Consider the following 26,882-nt stretch of genomic DNA (forward strand, 5'->3'; position numbering starts at 1 on the left):
TCAAAACGGCGCTGTCTTCTCTTTATACTAACTCAGACCATGTACCAGGGCTTATGGATTCTAATTCCATTAACCTGCACAACAGTTAATAGAAAATTAGGTGATTGAGTGATCCTGATATTGTGGACAAACAAAAACTGGCACACACATATGTGAGATAGTTGGCTTCAGATATGGCTCATGTGTTTTCTAGATAGTGAAGGCTAGAAGTAAAAGAGCAATGTAATTTGTTGTTCTGGGCTACATTCCTGTGTTATCAAAGATCCAGGCAGGTATGTTCTCTCCACGATATGAGATGCAGAGAAATATTTCATCCTTTCGTCTAATAGCTACTTGCCACATAGCTGGGACACTCCTTTCAACCAGGGTATACCAGTGAACTCTGTCCTTAATGAGCTCACAGTCAAGCAGGGAAGATAGACATGAGCAAAAAATTACACAGATAAACACCTAAACCACGGTTATGAAAACTGCTATGAAGAAGTACAAAGAATCCTCCTCCAGAAAGAGAATTCAGGGAAAACTTCCCTGAGACTTGACAGGTGAGTAGAAATTGGTTAGGCAATAAGGGAGGGGAAAGTGTTCTAAACAGATGGAACATCACGGGCAAAGGTACCACTGCTGGAGGGAAGAGAGGGGAAGAGTGGCATAAAATGAAGCTGAAGAGGAGAGAGGCAGGGGCAAGCTCAAAACACGGACTTTTGATTTTCAGTATAAAAGGAATGAGGAGCTATTGGGGACTTTTCAATAGTGAAGTAACATGATGAGATTTACATTTCAAGAATATTGTGGCTAATGCCAAGTGAGAATAGTTTGGAAGTAGAGAGAGAAATTAGGAGGCTTTTGTAGTAGCCCAGGAGGGAGCCTGGTGATGAATCCACAAGGGTGGTTATAGATAATAAGAGGTAGATGAATTCTAGATCTATACAGGAAGCAGCAAAAACACTTGGAGGAAGGGAGATTGGTTGGAATTACATGTATTGAGAGCCTATAATCTTTAAAGTTGAGTTTCACTGCAAAAAATTTATTGTGCCACTTTGTTTGTTAATTGTTAAAATTTGTGTATTTACTTTCCATATTATGAGTCTCCTGGAAGATTAAAAAATGACTTCAAGCAAAAAAAAAGTTAAATTTAATATCAGAGCACACAAATACTCTAGTGAACAATTATAAGAAATGTAGAGACTAAGCTGTTTATACATTAATTATTAGTCCATTAATATAATTGATTTCAAAATAAGAATATCTTTAATTTCCAAATAAAATAAATTAGGGATTTATGAACCAGAAGAAAAATAGCTCTGGACTAGGGTAAGGAAATCCAATTGTTGTCCTTTGTTCTGTCCCTAATTGCTTGTAATGAGTTTAGTAAATCATCTGTTGGTCTTACTGTGTCCCGTTCACCACATCCCTGATCATGATTCTCCTAAAATCATAATTCTGGAAAAGGACCTTAACTAGTCAAGCTCCTCAGGGGGCTAGGTCTCTTCAGGCTCTATGATGAGGAACAAGGTCCAAAGAAGTTGGTATGCTTGTTCAAGGTTAAGAGCATGCTGGAACTAAAGTCTAGGCATTCGGACAATCACCCCACCCGCAACCCTCGACCAGTACTTCTAACCATACAAGCAAGCTGCCTCATCTTCAGGGAGTGATTCTGCATTAGGTTCCTTAATAAAAAGAATTACTGCAAAAACAATGACTCTTTATAGGTAAACTTTGAATTGTCAGAAATTACCATATTCTTTAACTTCAAAATATGCAGTTCCAGTTGTTGAAAAGTCCTCTTTATATTTAGCTTTAATTGTCCATACACCATATCTGTGGAAGCAAAATATTTAAAATTACAGAAGTCATCAAATATCTTTAATTCACCCAGAGGAAATCCAATCAATTCCTGTTTTAAGGAGGGAAAAGTAAAGCTCTATACAGCCTAAGTAATATATTTTATTTGCTATAGTTTTTAAGCAAGAAACAGAAACAATTGAGTGTTTTCAGGATAATAGAAATTGTTTACTTATTAGTTTTCATATGCTGTGCTATTTTTCAGGTATTTTATCTTAATATTATCAATAACTTTGATTTGAAGAGCTTATGATACTTGAGAAATTACTTGATTCTGGAGCTTAATTATACTAATATTATTAAATATTATTAAATATTCAATAATGTTAAAATTCATAATAATGTCTCTAGAAACATATAACACAGGTCAAGCCCATTCGGATGATAAAATTCACACCTCACATAAAAGAAGCTACGGCTGGAGACAAAGTATGTTTTGTTTAAAGAGGAAAATGACCTGGGTTTAATTAACAACATTCAGTCAAAAATATTTACTGATCACTGGATGAAGCACTGGAGATAAAAAATGAACAAGATAAAAGAGCCCCTGTTTTCACAGAGTTAACAGTCTGTCCACAGGAGTTCAAATTTTTACTTTTCTATTACTAGCAGATTGGACTTGGGCAAGTTGCTTTACCTCATTTGTAAAACGGGGAAAATAATATCTACCTCGCATATTGATTATGCAATCAGTCAATTTAATATTACCATCATTAATTCAATGACTATGTATTATGTGCCTATTATGTTGAAGTGCTGGAGGTATAACAGCGAGCAATATAAACACAATACATCTTCAAGGAGTTTACAATCTAGTGAAGAATAAAAAGGTCAGTAAATAAATAATTGCAAAATGGAGATAAGTGCCATGAAGAAAATAAAAAAGACTAACAGGAAGAGATGGACTATATTAGATCATGTAGGGACTATATATCCATTCCAGGGATAACCTCTTTGAAAAGGGAGCATTTATCCTATGTCCTACAGAATGGGAAGAAGGCAGCCTTGTAAAGAGCAATGTGAGGCACTTTCTAAGCATAGGGAACAACATGTGCAAAGGTACTGGGGCAGGAACGTACTGGCCACAAGAGGCTACCACGGCTGACTCATAATTGTAACAGAGCAAACGATATAGGCGAAGATGAAGAAATGATAATAGTTATAAAATAATAGGTTTAATTCTGTCTTACAGAGCGTGTAATATTTTAAAGAAAGTATACAATTTAAAAATTATCTAAATTATTTAAATCCCCCAATTTCATCCAAATTTTTAGATAATGTTTAGTACAGTGAATTAACAGAAAACTCCCTTCTAGAGGACAGAGCAAAATGACCATTAAAAGATTTTGCTTTAAAGTTGTACAGTCGCCGTTTATAGGTGCACTTATCTTATTTGTCCTACTTGAAGGTAGGGACGATGGGTTCTTCATTTCTATTTTGCATTTCTCTTTCCCATTGTACTTTGCATATACGAGGAATGTGTTTACTGAATATTTATTACATTGGATTGTATTTAAACATATTTTAAATCCTTTAACATAAGGCCAAATGATTCTGAGAAATGGTTCTGAGAACACCCTCCCTCTTGAAATCTGCCTTCTAATAGTCCATGCAACAAAAACTGCAGAGGACCAACATTTTTATAACTCTCAGAGCAAAAGGTGTGGGACCACACCAGGCTCTCAGACTGATAGTCTGTTAGATTCCTTGAAGGGTGGAGGGTTGATGGTTTTGATGGGGGAGAAAAAAGCATCGTCCAAATTTTAATTTCTATATGTAATGAGGGTTGGTGAGAAGTATTGGGATGGTTTGTTTTTGTTTTTGTTTTGCCAAAAACTGAGCCTAGCTTCTCAATAGACTTGAAAAGACTGCATATCTTCATTTCTTTCACACTGACATCCTTCGTTAACACTAGGTGGCTCCATTTGACTGGTGATCTGCCTCACGACTAAAAGTTCCAGGTCTGCTTTTTAGACAAAATTTTTGAACAAATAATTTAAAATACTTAGGATTAGATGGAATCTTGAAGTCAGGAAAAGAGATAATTCCAGTATAATCACTTTCTTCTACCATGTCAACTTCTGATCCTTGGGGATCCTTTGAATAAAAACAAACAACATCAAAGCACATAAACCACATTAAAAAATTAACTGATTACGATATATTAGCTCACATATTATCTTTGATCTACAGAAATATTTACCAACAAATATCCATGTCATCAAATTAAATATGAAGGAGGAAGATCATTTAAATGTTGTAGAAGGCAAATATGGTTCATTTAAGTCACTTCCCTCCCTAATTTTGGCCCCCTCCTCCATCTCCTGTCCAGTCCCCTAACTCCCACCCCCCGAAAGTATAAATCTACATTCAGGCATCCTAGCCTCTGTTATCTGAAAGAGACTCAACTCTCTATTGTATAACTAAAAAAACAAGTGAACAACAAATAATGTTATAATTAACCAAATGTGAACTTACAGGTTTATATATATCAGAATCTAAATTTTATATCTGTTCATTTGAAGTTTTCCAAAGCAAATACACTATAAATGCATTTATTAGCTAGACAGTTTATAACTGTGCAGCATGGACATTTTGAGCTTGATAAAACACTCAAAATGGTTAAACAAAGAAGTTTTCATAAAGCTTCCCCATAAAATTCCTTTGTGTGTGGGTTTGAAAATTAATGAAATAAGGGTTTGTTTTTTTTTACTTTTTTTGGACTATATGTAGAGTTCCATTTTATCCTTAACCCAGAAATTTACCACCGTGTGCCATAACTGTAGTTCATGGTCAAGGTTTTAAGATATTTTTTTCTTGCATTTCAAAGATCGATTTTGAACATTAGAATCATAGCTAAATGTCCTCTGGGTTGTTCTTTCTCCCTGCAGTCCATTGTGCACAGTGCTTTTAAGACAATCTCTTTTGAGAAGTGTCTTTTTTCAGGATACTTCTGCATGCTGACTCCCCACTGCGCTGGGATCAGATTCCTCAATCCTCTCTTCCTGGGGTAGCTCTTACATAGGACGACTAGCATCCATTTTTCCTTGTGTGGTCCAGGATTCTGCATCAGTCAAGTTCAACCACAGAGAAGGGCAGGAGGTGGGATAAAGAGCATCTGTCCACATCTCCAGTATTTTCTGACAGAAAAAGAGTGTTTGAGCTAACACTGCCTCTCCTTAGTTCTCTTCTAGACTTTCTACATCAGCCAGCCAGTTTATTTATTGTCCTCATTTCTTACTTCTTCCTGCCGCCATAGTTAAACTCATTCTATATCTTACATGGGAAGTTCTTCATTATTTTTAGAAAACCTATGGCTACTCCTTTCTTTAAGACCCAGCTCAAGTTTTCCATTACCTATTCTACTACAGAAAAGATTGCATCATACCTCATTCTCACCCCCATTTTGTCTTCCCTCTGAGCTCATGTGTCATTTGTCCTGCTGTACAATCTGTTTGTTTTATACTCTAGTATGGTTTTGTTTTCTAGTATTTATTTATGTGTGTGTATCTATTCTCCTAAACTCAAATCTTGGGTTCCCAAGGAAAAAACTTACAGCTCCTGGACCCCTGCTTTAGACAATTCAGTCTATGCAGACCCATGGTTGTAAACTGGCAAATTCACACTGGACTCTGACATCTATTGTGACTTCTGGTAAAGCGACTTCCTCATTCTATCAATGCCATTCTTACTTGCTTCCTCTCCTCACTCCCTAGTTCAGACAGTCTGACAGGCCTTTGCATTCCTTCTGCGTCCAATATCACAACACCTCTCTCTGCTTCTAGATTTCTGCGGCAGGCCAGAGGGGCTCTCCCTTCCTCCACTCTTTCACGTCCACTGTAGCAACGCTCATGGCTAGACTTCCCTGCCATCTTTTGTCTTAGTTTCCTGTAATAAATCTACAGGGGCTCTCCCTACAACCTGCCACTCGAAGTCTTAACTTCTAGGTGTGGTCTAACTTTCAAATCTCATTTATCCTTCTGTCCCCAGGGATGCCACTGCTCTTGAATCAGGTTGCTTTCTTCCTGTCCTGTCCCTCTCACTTTGGATTTTCTGCTCTGTCATTCCTTTTCTAGCCATCCTCCCACTTCTTCTCCACATATCTAATTCTACTCATTGTTCCAGGCCCCCTTCCAATCTCACTTCTCCTTGAAATGTCCCTTGGATCTCTTTGAATTCCTGGAGTTTATAGTCTATATCAATAGCTATTAACCACAATCTTGAAACACTCTAATGTTTCAGTAAATCATAAAAAATAGTCAGATAGTAAAGTTTGTAAAGGTTTATGGTTATTCTAAGTTATAAAGGATTCCGTTATCCTACACATCACTCTGTTTCACTTGTGTTCTGTTTTTTGTTTTTCAGTAAAAGAAAAGGTGCTGCAGCCTACAGTGAAGGACCATTAGTAACACACCTACTGTAATAGGTGAGCAGTTATTTCCCCATGAACATTTTGCAGGGTTGTGACACACACTGGGTAAGACCGTGGGAGTTTATTATTGCACATGTGCATAATCATCTATTGTGTGTGTCATGGATGATAAAAGGTTGATAACTGCTCATCTTTATCTCATGGTTTAGCATTATTTTTCACATGGGTTAATATGTTAGTTAGTAAACGCTAAGTTCCTTAAGTGTAAGTACCACAGATTATAATACTTTATCTTGAATTGTACAAATAAAAAATCTCATACGTAATAGATATTCAATTAATTCTTAGTGATTAATTGATGCCCTTTAAGAAAGAAATCATGAAGGATGTACTTAAACGATTTAATTCAAAACCATAAGTTGTTGAGATTTAATTTTCATGATCTTTTTACACACGTCTACTGTAGAGGTATGGACCTACACTGTTATACTAACAGAAAGTGTTCAATCACCATTTACTGATCAATGAGTTAGTGTGGTTTTAGGGTGGGGCCATAAAATAACGTATCATGTACTGAACATGAGTTAAAATATTATTTAAATAAATAACATACTTACTATGAAAGTTAAGACAGTTTCTCTCTTGGCTGGCTTCAAGTCATCATTTAGTGAATAAACTCTAACCTTTACTGTAAGAATAATTGATAGCATCAAAAATTCTGCTAAACATAAGGGTATTTTGACTTTTCACAATAATCATCCTTATAAGAGACAAGTCTCATTAAAAAAAATCAATACACAGTCAATACACCAAAGTACACATTTAAAAGAAAGAAAAAGTTAGTGTGCAGATATATACATTACTAAAGATTTTTTCTTTTAAAGAGCTACTTCTAGTGAATTTAAAGTACAGTTCACTTTATTAAAATATATTTACATTTGTATGCAAATATGTTTTTTGGAACACACATATAGTACAAAATTAGGTCTATCTGTAATTAGATCATTGCTTGTCAAGAATTTCATAGTAGCAAGATAGTGATGTCTATCATATGGTTATTTGGGAGTGTAATATATTGTCTCATATTTGAGTTGAAGATTTTAATGGAAAATTAGGTAGTTTGACATTATACACTCTTACAACAAGGCCGCAAATGATCTCTTATTGTTGCTAAAGGCATCTTTCAATTGTATGACTTTGTTATACTTATTGAGCCAGATCCTACCATTGTTCTCTCATTATTAAAAGAATGATGTTAGGAGCTCGATAACGATTAGTTCTCTTCCCTTTCTTTCAGTTGGGTAATAGGTCCCCACCTTTTAAACAAATGCATCTGCTTAGCTTTTAACTCATAGCTGCTTGAGACATGCTTATCTAGTTCCAATGACATATTGTAATTTCTATGGGGTTTTACTGACATTCAAATAATTTCATGGCCAAAACTTCACAAAATAAAATTGAATGGCACCATAAAACTTTTAAAGAGTCAGTATGCAAAGTAGCATGCAAAGCTCTACATAAGAAGTCACATTAAACTCCCTAAAATGGGTTTCCCTAAGACCGTGAGATTACAGTAAAATGTTCAGTAAATCCCCTTACCCTCACCCTCGCCTTCCCCCTGGATTCCTCCCTCCTGCCTTCTGAGCACACCTGGTCCAGCACCACTGGGATGCTGCCAGAGGCAGTCAGTATGCGCAAAAGCTCAGGCCCTGGAGTTCAAAACTGTGGTTTCACTCCTGCTTCTGCTCCTTCTGGTGTGATCCTGAGTACAATACTTAATCCCTCTAAATCTGACTTCCCTCATCTGTAAAACAGGACTGCCAGGATCCGTTTCACAGTGTTGCGAGAACTAAGTGAGACAAAGCTTTTGCACAACCCGGCACATAATAACTAATCAATAAATGTTTATTAATTTATTTTGTTATAATTATTATTTCTATGACGACTACCTGTCTATTTCCTAACCAGTCTGTGTTTAGGTTAGAAAATTGATCTTGTTTTCACAGCAATGGCATATTGAAGGTAACATCAATCATTTTTTGTGTGCCAAAGATATGGCTTATGAATTTTTTCAAAAATGTATTGAGTGCCCTCTAGTGCAGGCACTAGGCTAGGCATGAAGATGTGGTGGGTGGTGAGACAATCAGACCTGGAAGACTTCTAATGGAGTGGAGGAGAGAGGCAAACACACGATCACACAAGCACATGGAAAGATCCAGGGGTGGGAAGCATCGCAAAGGCTACTTCCTGGCTTTCTGGGAGTGCAGTCAGGAAGGTCAAGGAAGCTGCCCTCTATGGGATGACATGTAAGGGCTGAGTAAGAGTTAACAGGCAACGGAGGGGCATGAATGTACCAGGCAGAGGGACTCAGTTCTTAATATGAATGGGGAAATGGTGTGAGAAAGCAACTGAAAAGAGCTCAATTTGGCTGGCGTCCACAGAAGAGCATGGCGGGTGAGGAAGCTAAAGGGAAAGCAGGACACAGGCTGTATGGAATTGAAGGATTTTGGTCAATATTCTGAAATCCTTTATCCTATAAACCCTTGAAGACTTAAGCCTTTATCCTAACAATGCTTATACTAAAAACCCCTCAAGGATGGTCAGATTAGAGGTGCAGGTCAGGACATGAGAGCCATAAATAGCAAGATTTAGTCAATTTTTAAAAGAATTACTTTGAAGCAATTTTTTTTCTTCTGTGTACATAGGCTTTGTGTGATTCTACAGATCAATTAATAATGGAAAACACTTTTCTAGTGCTTACTCTGCATTAGACACTGTTTTAAAATGTGCTTTATGCATATGAATTTACTTAATTCTCACAACTCTGTGGAGGTAAGTTCTATTATTACCTCTATTTTACAGATGAGGAAAGTGGAGCTCAGAGAGGTTGAGAGGCAGGGTCACAGAGCTAATAACAACACGAGCTGGGATGTGAATTCAGACAATTTGGCTCCAGAGTCCACTTGGAGGAAACTAGAGGAAAGTTGTCTAATTTTCCTCTATGACTAGAATAGATGAAGATAACATGTTTTCTTAAAGTCCTGATAGAGAAATAATAGATGAGGCTGTCCTTAAGGAAAGCTTTGCTAGCTAAGAAAGATCCCAGGCCGAGTATCAGACGACTTATTGGACACAGACTGAAGACCCTAGGTGTTAGGTAGTGCCAATAGTACCAATCAGTGAAGCAGCTTCTAATGTAGAAAGAGGACAGAGCAAGGATATATTTGTTCCTGGGGGGTCCCAGCTTTATGACCAGGGCCTCTCTTTGTATACGAAGTCATCTTGTTGGAGCCAAGAGATGGTACTATTCTGGCAATGATATTCTGCAAGCCGAGAGCGATGTCCCACCCTCTCTAGGTCTGTCCTCTCTGAGCTGATCATACCAGGTGCTCCTGCTGAAATGGTAGTGGTGGAGGTTCGTTCCACCCACCACTGGCATTATCATCATCACCAACTTTTAGCAAGTGTGCACTGTGTGAAAAGTTTTTCAGTAAAGCTGGCTGGTCTTGCTCCCTTCCTCTGTCATTCCCCAGTGATATCATTATCAAAACTTCATAAAGTCCCCTCCCCACATATAATTAGTTCTCTCATAATTCCACCTCTGATGTGCTCAAAAGTCAATGAGGATGAAGGGAGGGATGGAGAAATGGAACTTTGCAGACACTTGAATATATTTGGGTAGCATTCACACTTTTCTGTGTTTTATTTTTGATTCATTGGGGAATAAATCCAGTCACTTCTCAATCACAGAGTGTTGATAGGCTATCCTGTCCTTTCCCTCTCTAAGAGAAGAACCATGAATAGGAAACAATGTTCTAATAAAAACTTTCTTAGCTAGATTCCCTTAGAAAAATAACATCTGTATATTTCTGTGATCTAGTTTATTCTGTGCAGAAACATCTGATCCCCCAGAGTTGGATTTGTTTTCTGAATTAGAGAATTAGCTCCAAAGTATAGAGCTTTTTTTTATGAATGTGGCTCTACAATACATTATTTTCCCATTACAAAAATTATATTTGCCATTACATCTTATACTTGTTTAATAAATAAGACATAACACAATATTCCACAATTTTTAAAAAGCTTTTCTCTATATGGAAGTAACTTATAGGGCAGATAATGTAATTGTTGAATTTATAATTTCCATATGAATTTAAAATGTATATTTAAAATAAAATTTAAACTTAAAATTAATTTCTATTTCATTTTTTTTTTAGCAATTTCCATATAAATTTTAAATGAAAATGGTAATTATAAGTGTAAAAGTCATTGGGAATTGAAACTCTTTTAAATAAGTTAGAAACTTGTCTCCACTTAAAGTGTTAAGAAGCTCTACACTATAGTGTCAATTGTCCTCCCCAGGGAAAGAAGCATCTTATACTCTACCTGATTGGTCTGGAGTGTAAACAGGTTTATCTGTATGAATGAAGAGAAATCCATTGTCATAGGTTACTGGAATTTTTTTTGATTTTGAGAAATGCTTTGATACAACTTCCAAATACACATGTGAAACTGGGTTTTGTCCTTGAGACAATTGTTTGGGTTGTATCTGTAACAGAAAATGTTGATAGAAAAGAGCATAATAATTTTAAGGTTATAAAACATGTTGACTTTCTAACTACCACAGTAATCTCATTAGAAGGAGAAATAAGTATGTGCATTTAATCATTTAAAAAGTTGTAGAGGACCCAGAATAGTAAACCATTTTGCCCAACGCCCTTCAGTGTTAAATACCATAATCAAATTTATCTTTAAGCAATTAAAAGTCTTTTTGGTTCTGTGTTTCCTAAATGTTATATGCATTTAGTAAAACTATATGAGCTATAGAAGTGCTCTTAATAAACTGTCACTTCTTCAGCCTGCTGGATAGCCCGTGCTCTCCTCTGTTCAACATCCTGACTGATGTTAGGACACTTTGTATTACATCTGCGTCCTCCTGCTCCCACCAGCTGAGTTGCACGCTTTCCAATATTTGTAAGTAACTGTAATTATCCACTTTACATTGCGTGATATGCAAATTTAACACACTGTTTGTGGGAAACGAGTAAACTCGTCATATCGCCTCTAGTTGGAACCGGCAAAAATTTTGCAAAGTAAATAAATAGAGACCTCTTTTTAAACTAAAACACTGAAAGTTTCATAGAAAAATATCAAATAGATCGAAAGATATGAATATTTTACGGAAAGTCTAATTTTGGCGAGAAAATGTCAAAAAAGTCCCACATTACGACGCGATTTGGCGGGAAAATGCCCGCTTATTAATTTATAAAAAGTAATAAAGAAAAGTGCTTCTATGAAAAGTTAGGCATTGGACATATGGGATAAAACTTAATCACTAACATCAACTGCTGTGGAATTACATAGGTGAGAGAACTATAAAAGTTTGGAAAACATTAACAATCCATATAGATTCTGTACTCAGATTGCTTTGCAAGTGTTTTTCAGGTCTTTTCCCACTTTAAAGAAACAGGAAGTATAGAACAAAGATGATTTGTTAAAGGTGTGGAACATGATAAAAGGATTTGACATTCCAATCAGTGGAGCTGTACTTAAAGAAAAGACCTTGGCACGTCAAACAATCGGCAAACAAAGATACACTATAATGTTAAGATAAAATTAAATGCTTAACATATGCATCAATTTTTATTTCCCCACCTTAACCTACTTTTCCAATTAACCATCTAAGTCAGCAGAACTTTCTGTGATGAAGGAAATATTCTATGGCTATGCTGCCCAATACAGTGGCCACCAGTCACATGTAGCTATTTGAGCACTTGAAACGTGGCTAATGTGACAGAGGAAAATTTTTTATTTTTGTTAAATTTGATTGATTTAAATTTAAAGTTAACAACAACAAGTGGCTAGTGGCTACCTTGAGTCACATCAGATAAGAGTGTCTACTGAAAATAACACTTTTGGGAAACGAATTTTAATTCTTAATAAACCTACTACGTGTATTTGTTAGGAGATTAGAGCATTTACCACCATGAACATTAACAAAAGAATTCCTACATTTGATTAGAATTTATTTCCATCAGTGTTTCTCAAACTGAGTAATATACATACCCCTTTTAAAGGATGAGGGGTTCTGGAGGACTCTCAATATTGACTTTTAATTATTTATTATAAATAAAAATTTATTTTTATTACAATGTTACTTAAATATGTACAAACCTAAAACTACGTATAATCTTCTTACGCTTATGATTTTTATATAATTATAAAATCAAAAGAAATTCACAAAATAAATTCAAAAATCAATATAATTATAATTTTAAGCTCTTTATAAAACTTTAATTCCTTTTTAAAGAATTCACTTTTAAGAAACATCTAAATGAACTCCATAGAGCCCTTTCCAAGTCTAGCAGTCTTTGATTTTCTGATTCTTGATTTTTGAATTTTTATTGGAATTTAAAACAATATTTTGCTTATATTTATTTACTTGGCTGAATAAGTAGTAAATATGGAAAATTATTTTTAGTTATCAGAATTGTTAATAAGATATGAGTTGCAAGCACTTTTCTAACCAAGTTATACTACAATATCTTAATAGAAGGAAGAGTCATTTGATTAAGGTTTTTCTTCCTATTAACTACAGGTTGTCAATGAGAGTTATTCACTTCAATAATCAAAAATTTATTAGTTTTGGAAACTACAATTGTAGAGTATTGGAGTTTAAACATACAAATGTTCAATAGCATCTATGGGCTTCTGTAAGTAATGCATTACAGATCAATATTTATATTCATAGTTCTCTATTTCTTTGTAATGATAATTTTCATAGCAAACAAGTATTTTCAATTCATTTCCAAATATTTTCACATTAGTACAATTTTATTTTCCAGTAAGACCGTTATCATTTATATGCATTGCTCAAAAAACAGACACAACTCTCCTATTTAGAATTTTCTATTTCATTTATATTATCATTAGTGACTGACATCATCTAATAATCACACAGAGCTATATTGGTATAAATGATCAAATATCTATGTTACCAATATTCAAATTTGTATGCATTTCATTGAGATCATTCTGTATACATAAATAAAATAAAGGATAAATACATACTGTTAAGATTGCAGAGTTTTGGAATTTATTTTCTGTGGATAAACTAACATAGCCTGAAGCGTAACTAATTTTTTTATCAGGATAACTTTTAATGGAAATTGTTGCATCAAATGCTTCAGTGTATCCATAAACTTGAATTACAATATTTTCAGATGCTCCAACACGAAATACTTTTGGTGCTGAAATGACATACCTGTTGAAACAGTTAAAGAGAAGGATCAGTACCTCTATATGCCATTATTTTGTTATACTTTTGATTTTTTTCATCTCACTTGAGAGATTCAGTTTAAAATAGGCATATTTTCTCAACTTGAAAATAATATTTTTAAGATAAAATTTATTTGTGATCTATGATCATTTCAGCATAGTTTCCCAAAAAAAACTAGTTTGAAATTAGGACTTGAAAAATAGAGCGGGAGATATAATTAACATTTAGAAAGGTAGTAATAGCACCTTCCCTGAGCTGCTGCAGCAAAGAAAGACTTCTAATGGTGCTGACTGGAACGTGTAGATATGGTCAATAATTTGTCCAGTGAAGGAAAAAACACCAGTGGTTGAATTTCAACTCTGCCATCTACTAGCTGAGTTACCACGATAAAGTCACTACCTCTCTGAGACTAAAATAATTTACTTGTGAAAATACACCCTCTTTACCAGGCTGAGGTAAGGATAAAATGAGAATATATATTTGAAACACCAAGCATATTTAGTACTCAATAAATGTTAAGATTCGTTAATTTCACCAAACTATTCGATAGGAAGTAATCTTAGAAGTATTGTATTATACTAGTGAGTGGAGTTTTTAAAAGGATAGAATAAAAGTGAGCTTGGGGGAATGTATTTGAAAAGGAAAGTGGTGATAGATATTCTTGAACAGCAACAATCGCAATCACACAATAATAAAAATAATAACTGTAAGTGAACAGTTACCATATATGAGAAGCTGTAGAAGCACTTTACATATAACTCTTTTCATCTTTACAACAGACCATTGACGTAGATACTACTGTTATTCTTATTTTACAAGTGATAAGAGGTCAATTTGACTAAGGTCACCTGGCTCATAAGTGAATGAGGCGGGTCTTTATATTCAGGTCTCTCTTTGTTACTATGTGTTCAATTGAGGTCAAAATTACAACCTTTGTCCACAACCATAGGCTCTTCCCTCAGTTTTATTTTTCATGTGATTTATGCAAGAATGGAAATTAATCTATACAAGTTTTTGAAATAACATTTTTTAAATGTGTAAGTTTTTTCATTGTTTTATTAAAAGAAAACTTACACATATAAATTAGGTTATTAATTATATATCACAAAGTATATAGTTTGAATAGTGAGAGCTACTTATGCTATTACATAGAAAAAAAAATTCAACTCAAAAGGTCATAGTGATTGACCAATTCAAGAGGCCAAACACTTCCCGTCACCCCAGCTGGTAGAATTATTGCAGGCTCCTGTCAACATTATGACATTTAAAAAGTCTTTTCAAATCACAAGTCTTTAGTAACAGTGAAATTAATTAGGAAGCCATTAAATCCTTTTAAGCAGCTGGCAGTTCTACATGACAACTAATTTGGAACTATTTATAGCAAATTGTGAAAGAAAGGAAAGAATCTCCAGATTTCCAACCACCATCTGAATTCCCCATGTGCTTATCCAGGAACAGAGAAAATGAGAAAACTTCAGCTTTGATGATAATAAGGAAACCATACAGCATGCTAGGCACCGTTTTAAGCACTTTATACATATTAACTGTGTTGCTACAACTACTTAGTGAGGAAGGTGTTATTATTACCCCCATTTTACAGATGAGGAAACTGATAATTAACTTGCCCAAGGCCACACAGCTAACAAGTTATAGAATTAGGAATTGATCTTGAGCATATTGTTTTCCTCAATTAACACTTTGAATTGCTGTACTACACTGAATTTATTCAGGTTTGTAAATCTAGGGGGGGGAGCTATTTTAATTTCAGTATTCTTAGAAATTTTATATTTTTCAGTTTAGTATTGTTTTAATTTTGAATTGTCTAAGTGGTAGTGGTGGTGAAACGTAAAATATTCAGTGTTTACAAGTCCCTAAAAGATGGCTCTGGAATCACCCTTCGTACAAATTTTGATCTTTACTGATTTATCAGTAGCACAGTCTAATTGTATGAAGAATTTCATACTTTTCTTATTTTCTTTCAAAAGTTGCAGAGTATCAGGACACTAAGCTTGCAGAGGGGCAAGAATGTCACTTTAGCCTCTTGCTGGAATGTTCTTTTCCCAGATATTTGCAAAATTACTTCCTCACTTCCTTCAAGCTCTGCTTGAGTGCCACCTCCTTAAAGAAACTTACCTGTCCACACTTCCAAATAGTGCCCATGATTTATCCTCTTACTCCCCTTTATTTTTTTCTTTGTAGCACTAATAACTACCTGACCTTATTTATTCATTCATTCATTGGTTCACTCATTCATTTATTCATTGTTTGCTTCTCCCACTAGAATGCAAGCTCTGTATCATCTACTATACCATATCCCCAGCACCTATCACATGGTAGGTTCTCAATAAATTTTTATGGAGTCAATCAATTAAATTTATTAATTTAATTGACTGATGCCCATGTTGTAAATGATACACTCTCATTTTTTCAAGAGATAAAGAGGCAATGCTTATTAAGGGCCAGTACAGTGTAGCAGAAAGAATTCAGAATCAGGGGACCCAGATTCTAGTCCTGGTTCTCTCACTATTTTGACGTCCCTTAATCTTAATCTCTCTGAACTTCGGCCACTTGTCTTTCAAAAAGGAATAAATAAAAACTACTAAAACTACTGGGGTGATTATAGCAATGAAGCAAATCAGATTGGGGGTGAGAGAGTGCTATAAATTTATGGCACCCTACATATACTTCTCTATTCATAATATAGTTTTCATGTTTATATGTATACACTTATGACAAACTGGGGAAAAAAATGAAGTGGGAAAGAGGAGTCCTTGATACAAGTCCTGCTTTGTCTCTCTCTAGCAGTATGACCTTTGGCCAGTCACTTCCCCTGTCTACACTAGTCCTCATTTGTGAAGTGAGTTGGTTTGGTTAGATACTCTCCAGTTCCTTTTCAGTACTATAATGGTATTTCTAGATTTGAGATCACTATTTTAAGACATAGTTTAAAATTCATAGTATTTCAATAGGAACACTAAATATTGTGGAGAATGAGCTCATAAATATGAAAATAATTACAATAGTTTTTCAAATCACTATATTAGAATTAACCTCAAAAGAACCCTTGCTTTATTATGTACAGTATATGGAATACACAAAGAAAACTATGCACTAAATATAAATAAGCAATAAATGACTAGAAAATTAACTATCTTGAGTTTATTTTGTGCTTTTTTGAAGAGGAATTTGGATAATCACTTACGTAAATTTTTAAAAATAACAATCCCATAAGAACTTTCATGTTGTTAGCTATTCAACAAATCTAAATGCTTCCATGACTTTCTCATTCAGAAATGAGACTATTCATTTGGTATTCTCAGAAGTAGAAAGCTATTTCCAAATTAACACAGCCCATTAAATTTACTTTTCGCTCATCACAACTAAGAGGCATTGAAAAATGAAGATGGGTTCTTTTACTTACGTTTGTTCCTGTCCCCAACTTTTCCCCAGGAAGATTAAAACACAAAGTATGCCCCAAATTCCCATGGCTGGAGTCAGCAGTAAACCATGAATGCAACCTTCCTGAAGTTACTCTCCTTTTAAAGAAACCGAGATTAAAGTATTTGGATAAGATAGTTGACTGGTTAATTATTAATGTCAGAAAGAGGTACTTGTAAGTAGGAAAAATAAAAGGGGAGCTGAAACAACCTTTAATGCCCAGGTATAAAGGTAGGAGATATTTTATAGGGATTTACACCTAGAGAATTGATTTTAATTAACACAAATAAAGGGATTCTAACATGGGAGCTGGCACTACAATGAATGGCTTAAAGCTAGAAACCAGTAAGTCACATTGCCTTTGGCCTCTCCTTTGACAAGGGCAATTGCTCTAACGTTGTTATCATCTGTGAGCATGTTTCTGGTAGATCCACTCTGATACTGATGGAGACCCACCTAGATGCAGTTTCAAACTGAGATGACTGGTAATGAAAATGCCATGTCGCGCATGCCAGCATCATTCTTTAGGAAATAAGCAGCCAGTCAAATCCCTTAGTATTTAGTAGGGAATGGATATCCTCCAATATCTATTATAGATACAAAATTTATATTCATTCAGACACAGAATATCTTTCTTTTATTAAAAATAAATTCACGTTATACCTTTCTGTGAGGATTTTAATAATTTTAATATAAGAGCTTGAGAAAAACAAAGCTTCCTATAACAAATGAATCTAATAATTAATTTAGAATGAAATATAATTTTGTCATTAAGATTTTTATGATGTTTTCCTCGTATGTTCACTAGAAAAACTTTTATTACCTTCCTTTTATTAGCACTCATTTCTACCTTGGTATATAATAAGTACTCTATTTTAAAGTAATAAAACAGATTTCTCCAAACATATAATTCAGATGTTTTATGGTCACACTGGCATTCTTTGCTTTGAATTCATAAGCTTCTATTTTTACCAATACTTCAGTTACTTAATTCATTAGGAAAAAAGGCACACAAAGGAAAGTTTGATATACAAATTGCACTAAAGGTGTCTCTTGCAAATGTTATTAAAATGGTAAAAATATGCCACTCTTGTCTGACCCTCTAGCCTATTTATTTCAAAAGAACATCTGTAAAATGATTAAACTGGATTGCGAAAGATGGGTCAAGTTAAAACAAACAAAGTACTCTTGCCATCATTTCTTGGAAAAGATATTTAGGAGAAAGAAATACTCAAATCATCATAGATAATATCTGTACCTTAAGTGCAAGTCTGTTTGCTTGTATTATAGTTAATATTGATAAATGATATTTGGAAACCACTGGTTTCTCTGGGAGAAAACTTTTTAAAAAATGATGGGCCTCAAAACTCCTTCATAGAACTTGAAGTTCAACAATTTACAGATTCTCCACGGGGTTTAACTAAAATTTTTCTCTTCCTTTCATACAAATGCACATCTCTAAAAGAGGAGAAGCTAGGTCTGGTAGAAACTTCGGTGGTCACCTGACCTTCCTGCTAATGCTACCTCAGTTCTACCCTCAGGACCGAGCCTAAATGACTTCCCTTAGTTCACAAGGCCCCCTCCTCATCTGAGTCCCACTTGGTTCTCTGGCCTCACTGTGCCCATTTTTCACCGTGGACAAGCAGCTAAATTACTTCCTATTCTCTGACGTCACCACAACATGAAGGTGCTCCTAGAAGGACAATAAATACTCCGACTGCTGTTATTAACCTACTTAGACCTTCAGTTTGGTAAGTCACCAGAAACATGGGTCACACATGGGCTCTGCTACCCTCACTGCAGGGCACAGCCAGCTCATGCTTGACATCAACGTAACACCAGGGAGAAAGGGAAACTTGGGGCACAAACTACATCCAGCTGGGGAATCTGATAAGTAAATACCTCTCATTAGTCACTTATCTTCCTATATATTTAAATGGATTTTAAAAGACATTTAGCTACAAGAAGTTTATCGAACAAAGTCTAATAGGAAAATCCAATGTATAAAACAGAGTAGAGGTGCTTCAGGTGAAGCAGGGTGGGGTGGCCCTGCTGTCTGCCTGTCTCCCCGATGTGCACCCCAGGTGGCCCTTGAGGAGGCTCAATGGGAAACCGGGGTCCCTGGACACGTGGTTTAAAAAACATTGACTTAAAGCATCAAATAACCTCTTCCAAGTGTTCCGGTTTCACTTGGACCATTCCTTGTACTTCCCTCTACTTATATCCCCAAGTCCAGCTTGAAATTTGTTTTTCAGTTGATCAGGCCAAAGGAGAAACCAATCTCTTCTCTCCTTGTGCCCAAGATCCACTGCTTTAGCTGCAAATTAAAATTCTTCTCCTAAGTGAGTTGGCTTATCAACACCAAGCCCTCTAAAAGCCCCTTGTTTTTTCACAATTCTGTACCTATATCCCATATCCAAGACCCCGCATTCCAGCATCACATCGGGAATTCACACAGACTGCAAGAGGCCTGGCAGAGGATAATGGAAAAGGGAAAACACCAGAAAAACTTTCACACATGTGCCTAAAGCGGCTAGTAAAGGAATGCTCTTTGTAGCATTATTTGGAATAGCAAAAATTTGGCAGCAACCAAAAACAGAAAAATGACAAGTACATTACTGTATATGCATACAATGAACTACAATGTTGGCTAATAAAACCAGCTTGTACAATGATACAGAGAACATAATAACATTTATATAAATTTAAAAATATGCAAAGCAATATTATTGTCTATAGACATTCACATTAGTACTAATAGCATCAACATATGATGGTGAAAGGTAAACATTAAATCAGGATAGTGGTGTCTGGAAAGGAAAGGAGAATTTGGAGGTAGGAAAGTGGGTATATAGAGTGCTTTCACTATATCCATTACCTTTTGCTTTAAAGGAACATCTGAAGTTACTATGGCACTAGCTCACAAATAATTCAATAAAGTTTAGTGGTAATTATACCGGTGTTTGATAGGCCAGTTGCTGTACTTTTCTAAAAATTTGAAAGATTTCATTTTTAAAAAGTATGGTTTGAAGGGAGGTAAGCTTAAATTCAAATCCTGGCTCTAATGAGCTATGTGAGCTTGGGCAACTTAATGAAGCCCTGGAACCTCACTTTCGTCATCTGTAAAATCAAATACTAAAATGCCTCATGTTGCTGAGGGGAGAATGAAATGAAACATGTATAAAGTCCTTGGCACCGAACTTGAACCTGAAATAGCATGAACCAGAAAATGGCCACTATTATTATTATTGGTTTAAGGCATATTCATAATCTTCTACTCTTCATTTTTAACATGTGCATAAGATCACTGCAATCTGTATTTAATCCAGTTCTACTCTCCTGGCTGCAGCAAGGCCGAATATAACATTGATAGTCTCATGACTCTCAGGATGGAAGAATGTCTTTATCATTGAGCCCAGCAGGATTTTGCCTCCACTTCTTTTTTTTAATTTGTTTGCCAATCAAAAGTCTGGGATTAGATGACTGACCTCTTAAGAGTTGGTTTCACTGCTACACCCTGTGAGTCTGACATTCTCATTTAGTGAGCAAAGAAGCACAAAAAGATTCCCACAGACCAGAATCCTTTTCAGAGGGCATTCATTTTTTTTTTCTCGTTTATGGCATCGATTGTCATTAGCAGATTATGTGTACACCACTACTTTATCTCAGAAGCTGTAAAAGGTCTTTGATCAGCAAGCTCCTCCTCACTCTGACCGTTAGGCAAGATAATGTTGAAGCATATTCTTATTTTCCAGGAATTCGTGTAGAAATTAAGAAGAAAGGTCACAAATGTTAATTCACTATCTCAACAAGACCTACAGACTCCAGTGCATTTTAATAGGTGTTATATGATATTCAGACATAGAGGACCTTTCCAATTTTTACAGAGCTGATCCAAACAATGACAACACAATAGCTACCAATTATTAGCTCCTAAAATTTATCAGTTATTGAAATAATTAACTTACATAAATTGTCTCTCATCTTCACAACCACTCTGAAGGATGTTATTACCCTTGGGTTACTTACCAAGGAAGAAACTGAGGCTCAGAGAAATATAGTGATTTGCCTCAGGGAACACATCCAGTAACTTGCAGAGGTTGGATTGGTAGGAAAAAGAAGGGAGAAATACCAAACCAGCATGAAGTCTTACCTTCCCCTGGACATTTTCTCCAGCTATTTTGTCTGTAGTTGATTCTCCATTTTAAAAATTCTTAAAGAATTTATAGCCTGGCCCACACATTTTAATTCTCATTATGTACTATGTACATTCTAGGAAAAGGTTCAAAGGTACAAGATGGGAATAAGTGTGACATAAGTGAAGAACTAGTCTGACTAATGTCTGATTTTCCCTTCCTCACAGGGCGCTGGGGTTAGACTGGCTAACATGACAACCAGGCAAATGGCAGACTGGGGAGGTTACCTGAAAAGGCTAAAGTTGGGAAGAGCCAGAGAATAACCAAGTAAGCCACGTCCCAGGGAACACAGTGGTTCGGATCCAAGGGTGGATGAATTTGTATTTTTTAAGTCCCAAATGGTATCTGAAGAACGATAAAGAAAAGAGCTGTTGCTCAAACTATTCTTGTACGTCACCAGAATAGTGGGTTGGAATAGCATTTCCCAAAAGGCCACTTCAGATTACTAAATCAGTAATGGAATAAGAGGATTTCTGAATAGAACGTGTAAAAGAAGTAGAAAATAACAAGGCCAAAAGAGGAAATCAAGCGTTCATGATGGAATGCAGTTAAGCACATTTTCTTCAGAGACAAAATAAAAGAAAGTGCCCACTCTCCCTTTATCTCTCAGTTTTATAACCTCTCTGAAGCTGTTCTTTATCTTACACCATCTAATGGATCAAGCTCAGTCCATGAATCCCCTCTTTGGCTGTCCCACACTTTTTCAGCCAATCTTAGTTCTAGAGAAGTTCTCTTATCTAATTCTAATACCTACTACACATCCATACTCATCTACGCATCCAGTGGCTAGATGTGGTAGTTAGTCTCCAAGATGGCCCCTGTGTCCTGGCCTGCCTGATATTCATGCCTTTGTAAGATCCCCTCCCGTACTGTATCAGGGTTGGTTCTTTTGACCAATAAAATACAGCCAATGTAAAGCCATGTGACTTCTGAGGTTAGGTCATATAAGACATCGCCGTTCCTACCTTACTCTCTCTTGGGTTGCCTGCTCTGCGGGAAACCAGCACGATGTAGTAAGGACACTCGAAACCTATGGAGCGGCCTGTGTGGAAAGGACCTGAGGCCTCTTGCCCAGAGCTTGCGAGCAAGCCACCGTGGAGGTAAACACTCCAACCCTAGACATGCCTTTAGGTGACTGCAGCCCAGCTAAATCTTGACTGAAAACTCATGAGAGAAACCACGCCAAAATAAGCCAGCTAAGCCCTTCCTGAATTCCTGCCTATAAAAACTGTGAAGATAATTAATGTTTGTTGTTATTTTAACCCACTAAATTTAGGGGTAATTTTTTTCATAGCAATAGTTAACTGAACACTAGAATAGTTGTTTCTCTAACATTGCAACTCTCATGAAAGTGCCTTGCATTCTGTACAAGCACTAATGGGCACTTGCTCCTTAGTCATCAATACGTGTACTTTAATTTGCAAGTGTATTTTAAGTTCTTAAAAGAACAGAAGGCTCAGAGGCCTGCTTGAAAGCGCCACCTACTGGTCGTAATTTAACAGTACCCCAAAGCAGCTGGAATGATTGGTGCTGACAGCCAGTGCTAGCTAACGCGTGCTGCCTTTCCATGGTAAACTTTGGCTTCCCATTTTGTCTCTTCTGAGAATTAGCTTTTTCATTTCCTGGAGATAACAACACCTATCTTGCCTTCTTCACAGGAATGGTGAAATGTGATATCCCTGAGCACTGAAAATCATATGAACATGTAAGAAGTTCTTATGATTATTCTTTCTAGCATCATCTCTCCCTCTTTATCAATTCCTTTCTTTCTGCCTGCAAACATGAAAAAGTCTCTATTAATAAAAAAAGAAGCCAAATATCAAAATCTTTCAGTGGATATTTTCCCCAAAAGCACTGCCAAACCTCTCAAAGGCTTAGTCTGCTCCCCGCTCCCCCCACCCCGACTTTATATAATTTCTTTTTCCCTCATTTATCCATGGATATCTTCGTGGAAGTTAGATAGAAAGGAAATAAGAAATGAATGAAATTCATTTCATTCCAGCAGCAGAGACCACCTGATGCTAGTTGGTATGATTTGGCATTATCCTCATTTTATAGACAAAGAAACTGATGATCAGAAAGGATTAAAAGGAAGTAAAGAAGGAAGAAACAAACGATGGAAGGAACAAAGGAAGGAAAAAAGGCAGGAAGGAAGGCCAGAATTACATAGAAAGAAGTAGCTAGAGCCACCTATACAATTTGAGGGTCCCAGTATAAGATGAAAATGTAGAGCCACTTATCCAAAAAGCAAGAAAGAAATGATGTTAAAAGTATTAAAATATAGAGCCTTTTCCTTTCTTCCATGGTCTGTCCCTCAACTTTTCATGGTTTATTTTGTTTGTTTGTCTGTTATATAGTGTCATTCAAAATAAAGGAAAACTAAAAATTGAAATTATTGGCATGAATTTTATCATTCATCTTTATATTGTGCAATGCCAGTTTAAGTGCAAATACAAGAGCATTTAATTCATATGTGGAATCACCAAAATTACACAATTTGTACTTCATAGCTCATGCATGCATATGTACTCTTACCAGAACAGTGGAAATGCTGTAGAAAACCAACTCAACTGTTTTTATTTTACTTCTTGATATGTGTGTATTCTACCAACATTCTCTACCTTTGCTTACTGATGAATAAGGAAAGGCTGAAAGGAAAAAGAACTATGGGTTATCCTATCTTTTTCTCTTTCCTTCACCATATTTAGTATAAGTTGTTGGCTAACACAGGGAAGTAACAGGGGCAAGAAAGAATATGGTGAGGTTCCTTGGTCATTTGTGTTTCTTGGAATGCCACTGACTTCTTTCTGCATTCAAAACCAGTTCTGGTTCCAGTGGAAAATGTGGTCTCCAGGGGCTATGAGCACTCCTGCTTGCTCAGTCATATACATGAAACACTTTCTTTGTACTCACTTTGAGTCTCACTAAACTTTTGCACATCGTGGGTCCACTGGAATTCTGTGTTCATGGGGTACTGTGAATGCTGTATGTGAATGAGGTGGCAAGGAATGGTTGGCACATGTATTGCACATACCTTCTCTGTTCATGTGCATACTCCATTGTCCCATCAGACTTCGCTGTCTTAATAATTTCAAGACAGCAATACCGTGTTTCCCCCAAAATAAGACCTAGCCAGACCATCAGCTCTAATGTGTCTCTTGGAGCAAAAATTAATATAAGACCCAGTATTATATTATATTATATTAGACCAGGTATTATATTATTATATTATATTATATTATATTATATTATATTATATTATATTATATTATAGACCCAGTCTTATATTATGTTAAAATATATTATATTATATTAAAATAAGACCAGTTCTTATATTAATTTTTGCTCCAAAAGACGCATTAGAGCTGATGGTCCGGCTAGGTCTTATTTGCAGGGAAACACAGCAGGAGAATGGAAAGGGATTAAAATCTGGAGGAGAATGATAAGGAGGTAGAAATTACTGGGAAGGAGGTGGTTATCAGGACAGAACTAGCAAGAGTTATGACCTAAGAGTAGGTCAGTTCCCACAAGTGGAACTCACAGTATCCTAATCTGTAGATGTTTAGGGAGCATTCATTTTGGCAGTCAGCATCTACAGGACACCTTTAAAAGGGGGCAAGACCAGAGGCAGCCAATATCAAGGGTCTGACAAAGCATTATTGTAATAACTATGGATAGTGCCAGGTGGTACTAGACTTAGCAGGGAGATCACTTCATAAATTATATAAATGTCTAACTACTACTCTGTACATCTGACACTAATACAAAATAATACTGAATATCAACTATAATTGAAAAAAAAGTGTTTGGAGAAAAGGGCCACATTAACATACTAGCTCTCCCTTTTAGGAGTCAGGTCCTCAACCCTTGTGAAACTGGCAGAGTGCATCTGGCTATCCCTGGCTTGGGAATGAGGGATGAGGGACGGGCTTGGTGGGGAGTGAGATCTCTCTACCCCAACTTGGGTTGGGGTAGAGAGATGTTTGGGTTGCCAGTAGGAACGGAGAGAGATGAAGGATATTCTAGTCAGATGGAGAAGTTTGGCAGTTGGGATGATATGTAAAGGGAGAAGGAAGGGGAGAAGGAGGTGCAAGAATTGAGATTTAGGTGCTCCTGCTGTCATTCATTCAACAAATGTTGACTGAGCATCTAAAATGTGCTGCTGAGCTAGGGGCTGGCCAACCAATATATGTAGACATATGTAATAATTGTCAATTTATACAGATCAATTTGCTAAATAAAGTGATACCACTTTTGACTCATCAGATTGGCAAAAACCACAAACAGATAATATCCCATTTGGGTGAAGGGGTTGAAGAGTAGGCCTTAAACACTGTGAATGGGAGTGTAAATCAGTAGTATTTTTTTCAGAAGGCAACTATTAAGTATATGTCAAATTTGTAGAAGTGCCTGCTCTTTGATTCAGCAATCCTACGTATGACAGAAAGAAAATACGTATATGCACAAAGAGAGATGCAAAATGATGTGTTTTTTTTCTTTACAGTACTGTTTTGAATACTGAAAATCTGAGAACAACTTAAATACCCATTGTAGTTGGTTGAAGAGTTGCCTCCAAAAGATATGTCCAAATCCTAACTCCTGGTACCTGTGAATGTGACCTTTTTTGGGAATAGGTCTTTGTAGATGTAATTAAGTTAAGGATCAAGAAAATGAGATCATACTGGATGAGAGCGAGCCCTAAATACTTATAAAGTGTCATTACATATAATGTATAAGGTGTTCTTGTAAAGAGAAGAAGACAGAAACACAGGGGAGGTGGCCATGTGAAGACAAGCAGAGATGGGAGTGATGCATCTACAAGCCAAGGAATGCAAAGGAGTACCAGGAGCCAACAGAAGTTCAGAGGCAAAGATGTTTTCTTCCCTAAAGGCTTTGGGGGGAGTGTGACCCTGCCAACAGCTTGATTCTGGACTTTTGACCTCCAGAACTGTGCAAGAATAAATTTCTGTTGTTTTAAGCTACAAAATTTGTGGTGGTTTATCACAGCAGCCCTAGGGTACTAATACACCCATTGATGTGTGAATGGTTAAATAAATTAAGGCATACCAGTATTATCAAATACTGGATAATCATTAAAAAGAATGAAGCAGCTTTCTCTGTACTGATGTGGAAACAAGTTTGTAATATTTTGCTAACATTTAAAGAAAGCACATTGCAGAAGCATATGTATCCCATTTATACAGCATGATGCCATATAGAAATCTGTTCACAGTAGTTAACTCTCTGGGTAGGGGTAGTGTGAGAATACTGACACATTTTTTTTTAATGCTTATTCTTAAATTTTTGATTGATTGTCCTCTAAATTTTATTGGTTGGCTTTTTAAGCATGTAGGCTGTATTACTTTCATATATCTTTTTAAATAATGAAAATACCAGGATGCCCAAAAAAATGCATACACATGACTTGTATTCATCTTTTGCTATTGGTATATATTGAGTATTACAATTTTAATACAGTTTTTTCCTTTATTAAAATGTGCATACATTTTTTGGCACCCTCTGTATATACATTATATACATTTATAAGTTACAAGAGGATTTCCCTACAATATCACTTTTCTTGAGTACTTAAGATAAATTTTATATTTTAAAATATTTTTTGGAGTTTACTTGTTACGTACTTTTATAGATTCATGGGAAGGTACAAACAAGTTATGAAATCCTTTTTAAAAATAGTTATTTAACAAGGAAAAAAATTGTAACTATGCGAGGTAACAGATGTTAACTAAAGTTA

At 35.9% G+C, this 26,882-nt stretch overlaps 1 protein-coding gene and 1 long non-coding RNA gene across 3 annotated transcripts in view; one reads left to right on the forward strand and one right to left on the reverse strand.

The window, feature by feature from the left end:
- The window catches only part of C5 (complement C5), a 74,716-nt gene extending 57,687 nt beyond the window's left edge, over nt 1–17,029 (reverse strand). Inside the window, exons 1-6 of the mRNA XM_019731219.2 lie at nt 16,915–17,029; nt 13,286–13,478; nt 10,601–10,763; nt 6,832–6,902; nt 3,848–3,939; nt 1,736–1,818 (exon numbers count right to left, since the gene is read on the reverse strand). Of these exons, the coding sequence (XP_019586778.2) occupies nt 1,736–1,818; nt 3,848–3,939; nt 6,832–6,902; nt 10,601–10,763; nt 13,286–13,478; nt 16,915–16,979 (667 nt within the window). The 5' untranslated portion in view covers nt 16,980–17,029. The remainder of the gene's footprint in view (nt 1–1,735; nt 1,819–3,847; nt 3,940–6,831; nt 6,903–10,600; nt 10,764–13,285; nt 13,479–16,914) is intronic.
- On the forward strand, nt 405–25,770 carry LOC141571180 (uncharacterized). 2 transcript variants are annotated; one of them, XR_012495924.1, is made up of 6 exons: nt 405–542; nt 6,208–6,268; nt 11,073–11,188; nt 21,295–21,394; nt 22,786–22,832; nt 25,632–25,766. It is a non-coding gene; the product is annotated as an uncharacterized LOC141571180 (long non-coding RNA). The 2 variants fall into 2 exon arrangements; XR_012495925.1 differs by lacking the exon at nt 22,786–22,832 and having other exon boundaries at nt 25,632–25,770.
- Nucleotides 25,771–26,882: the final 1,112 nt, after the last annotated feature.

This window comes from Rhinolophus sinicus, linkage group LG04 (assembly GCF_036562045.2).
Source record: "Rhinolophus sinicus isolate RSC01 linkage group LG04, ASM3656204v1, whole genome shotgun sequence".
Classification (NCBI taxonomy): Eukaryota; Metazoa; Chordata; class Mammalia; order Chiroptera; family Rhinolophidae; genus Rhinolophus; species Rhinolophus sinicus.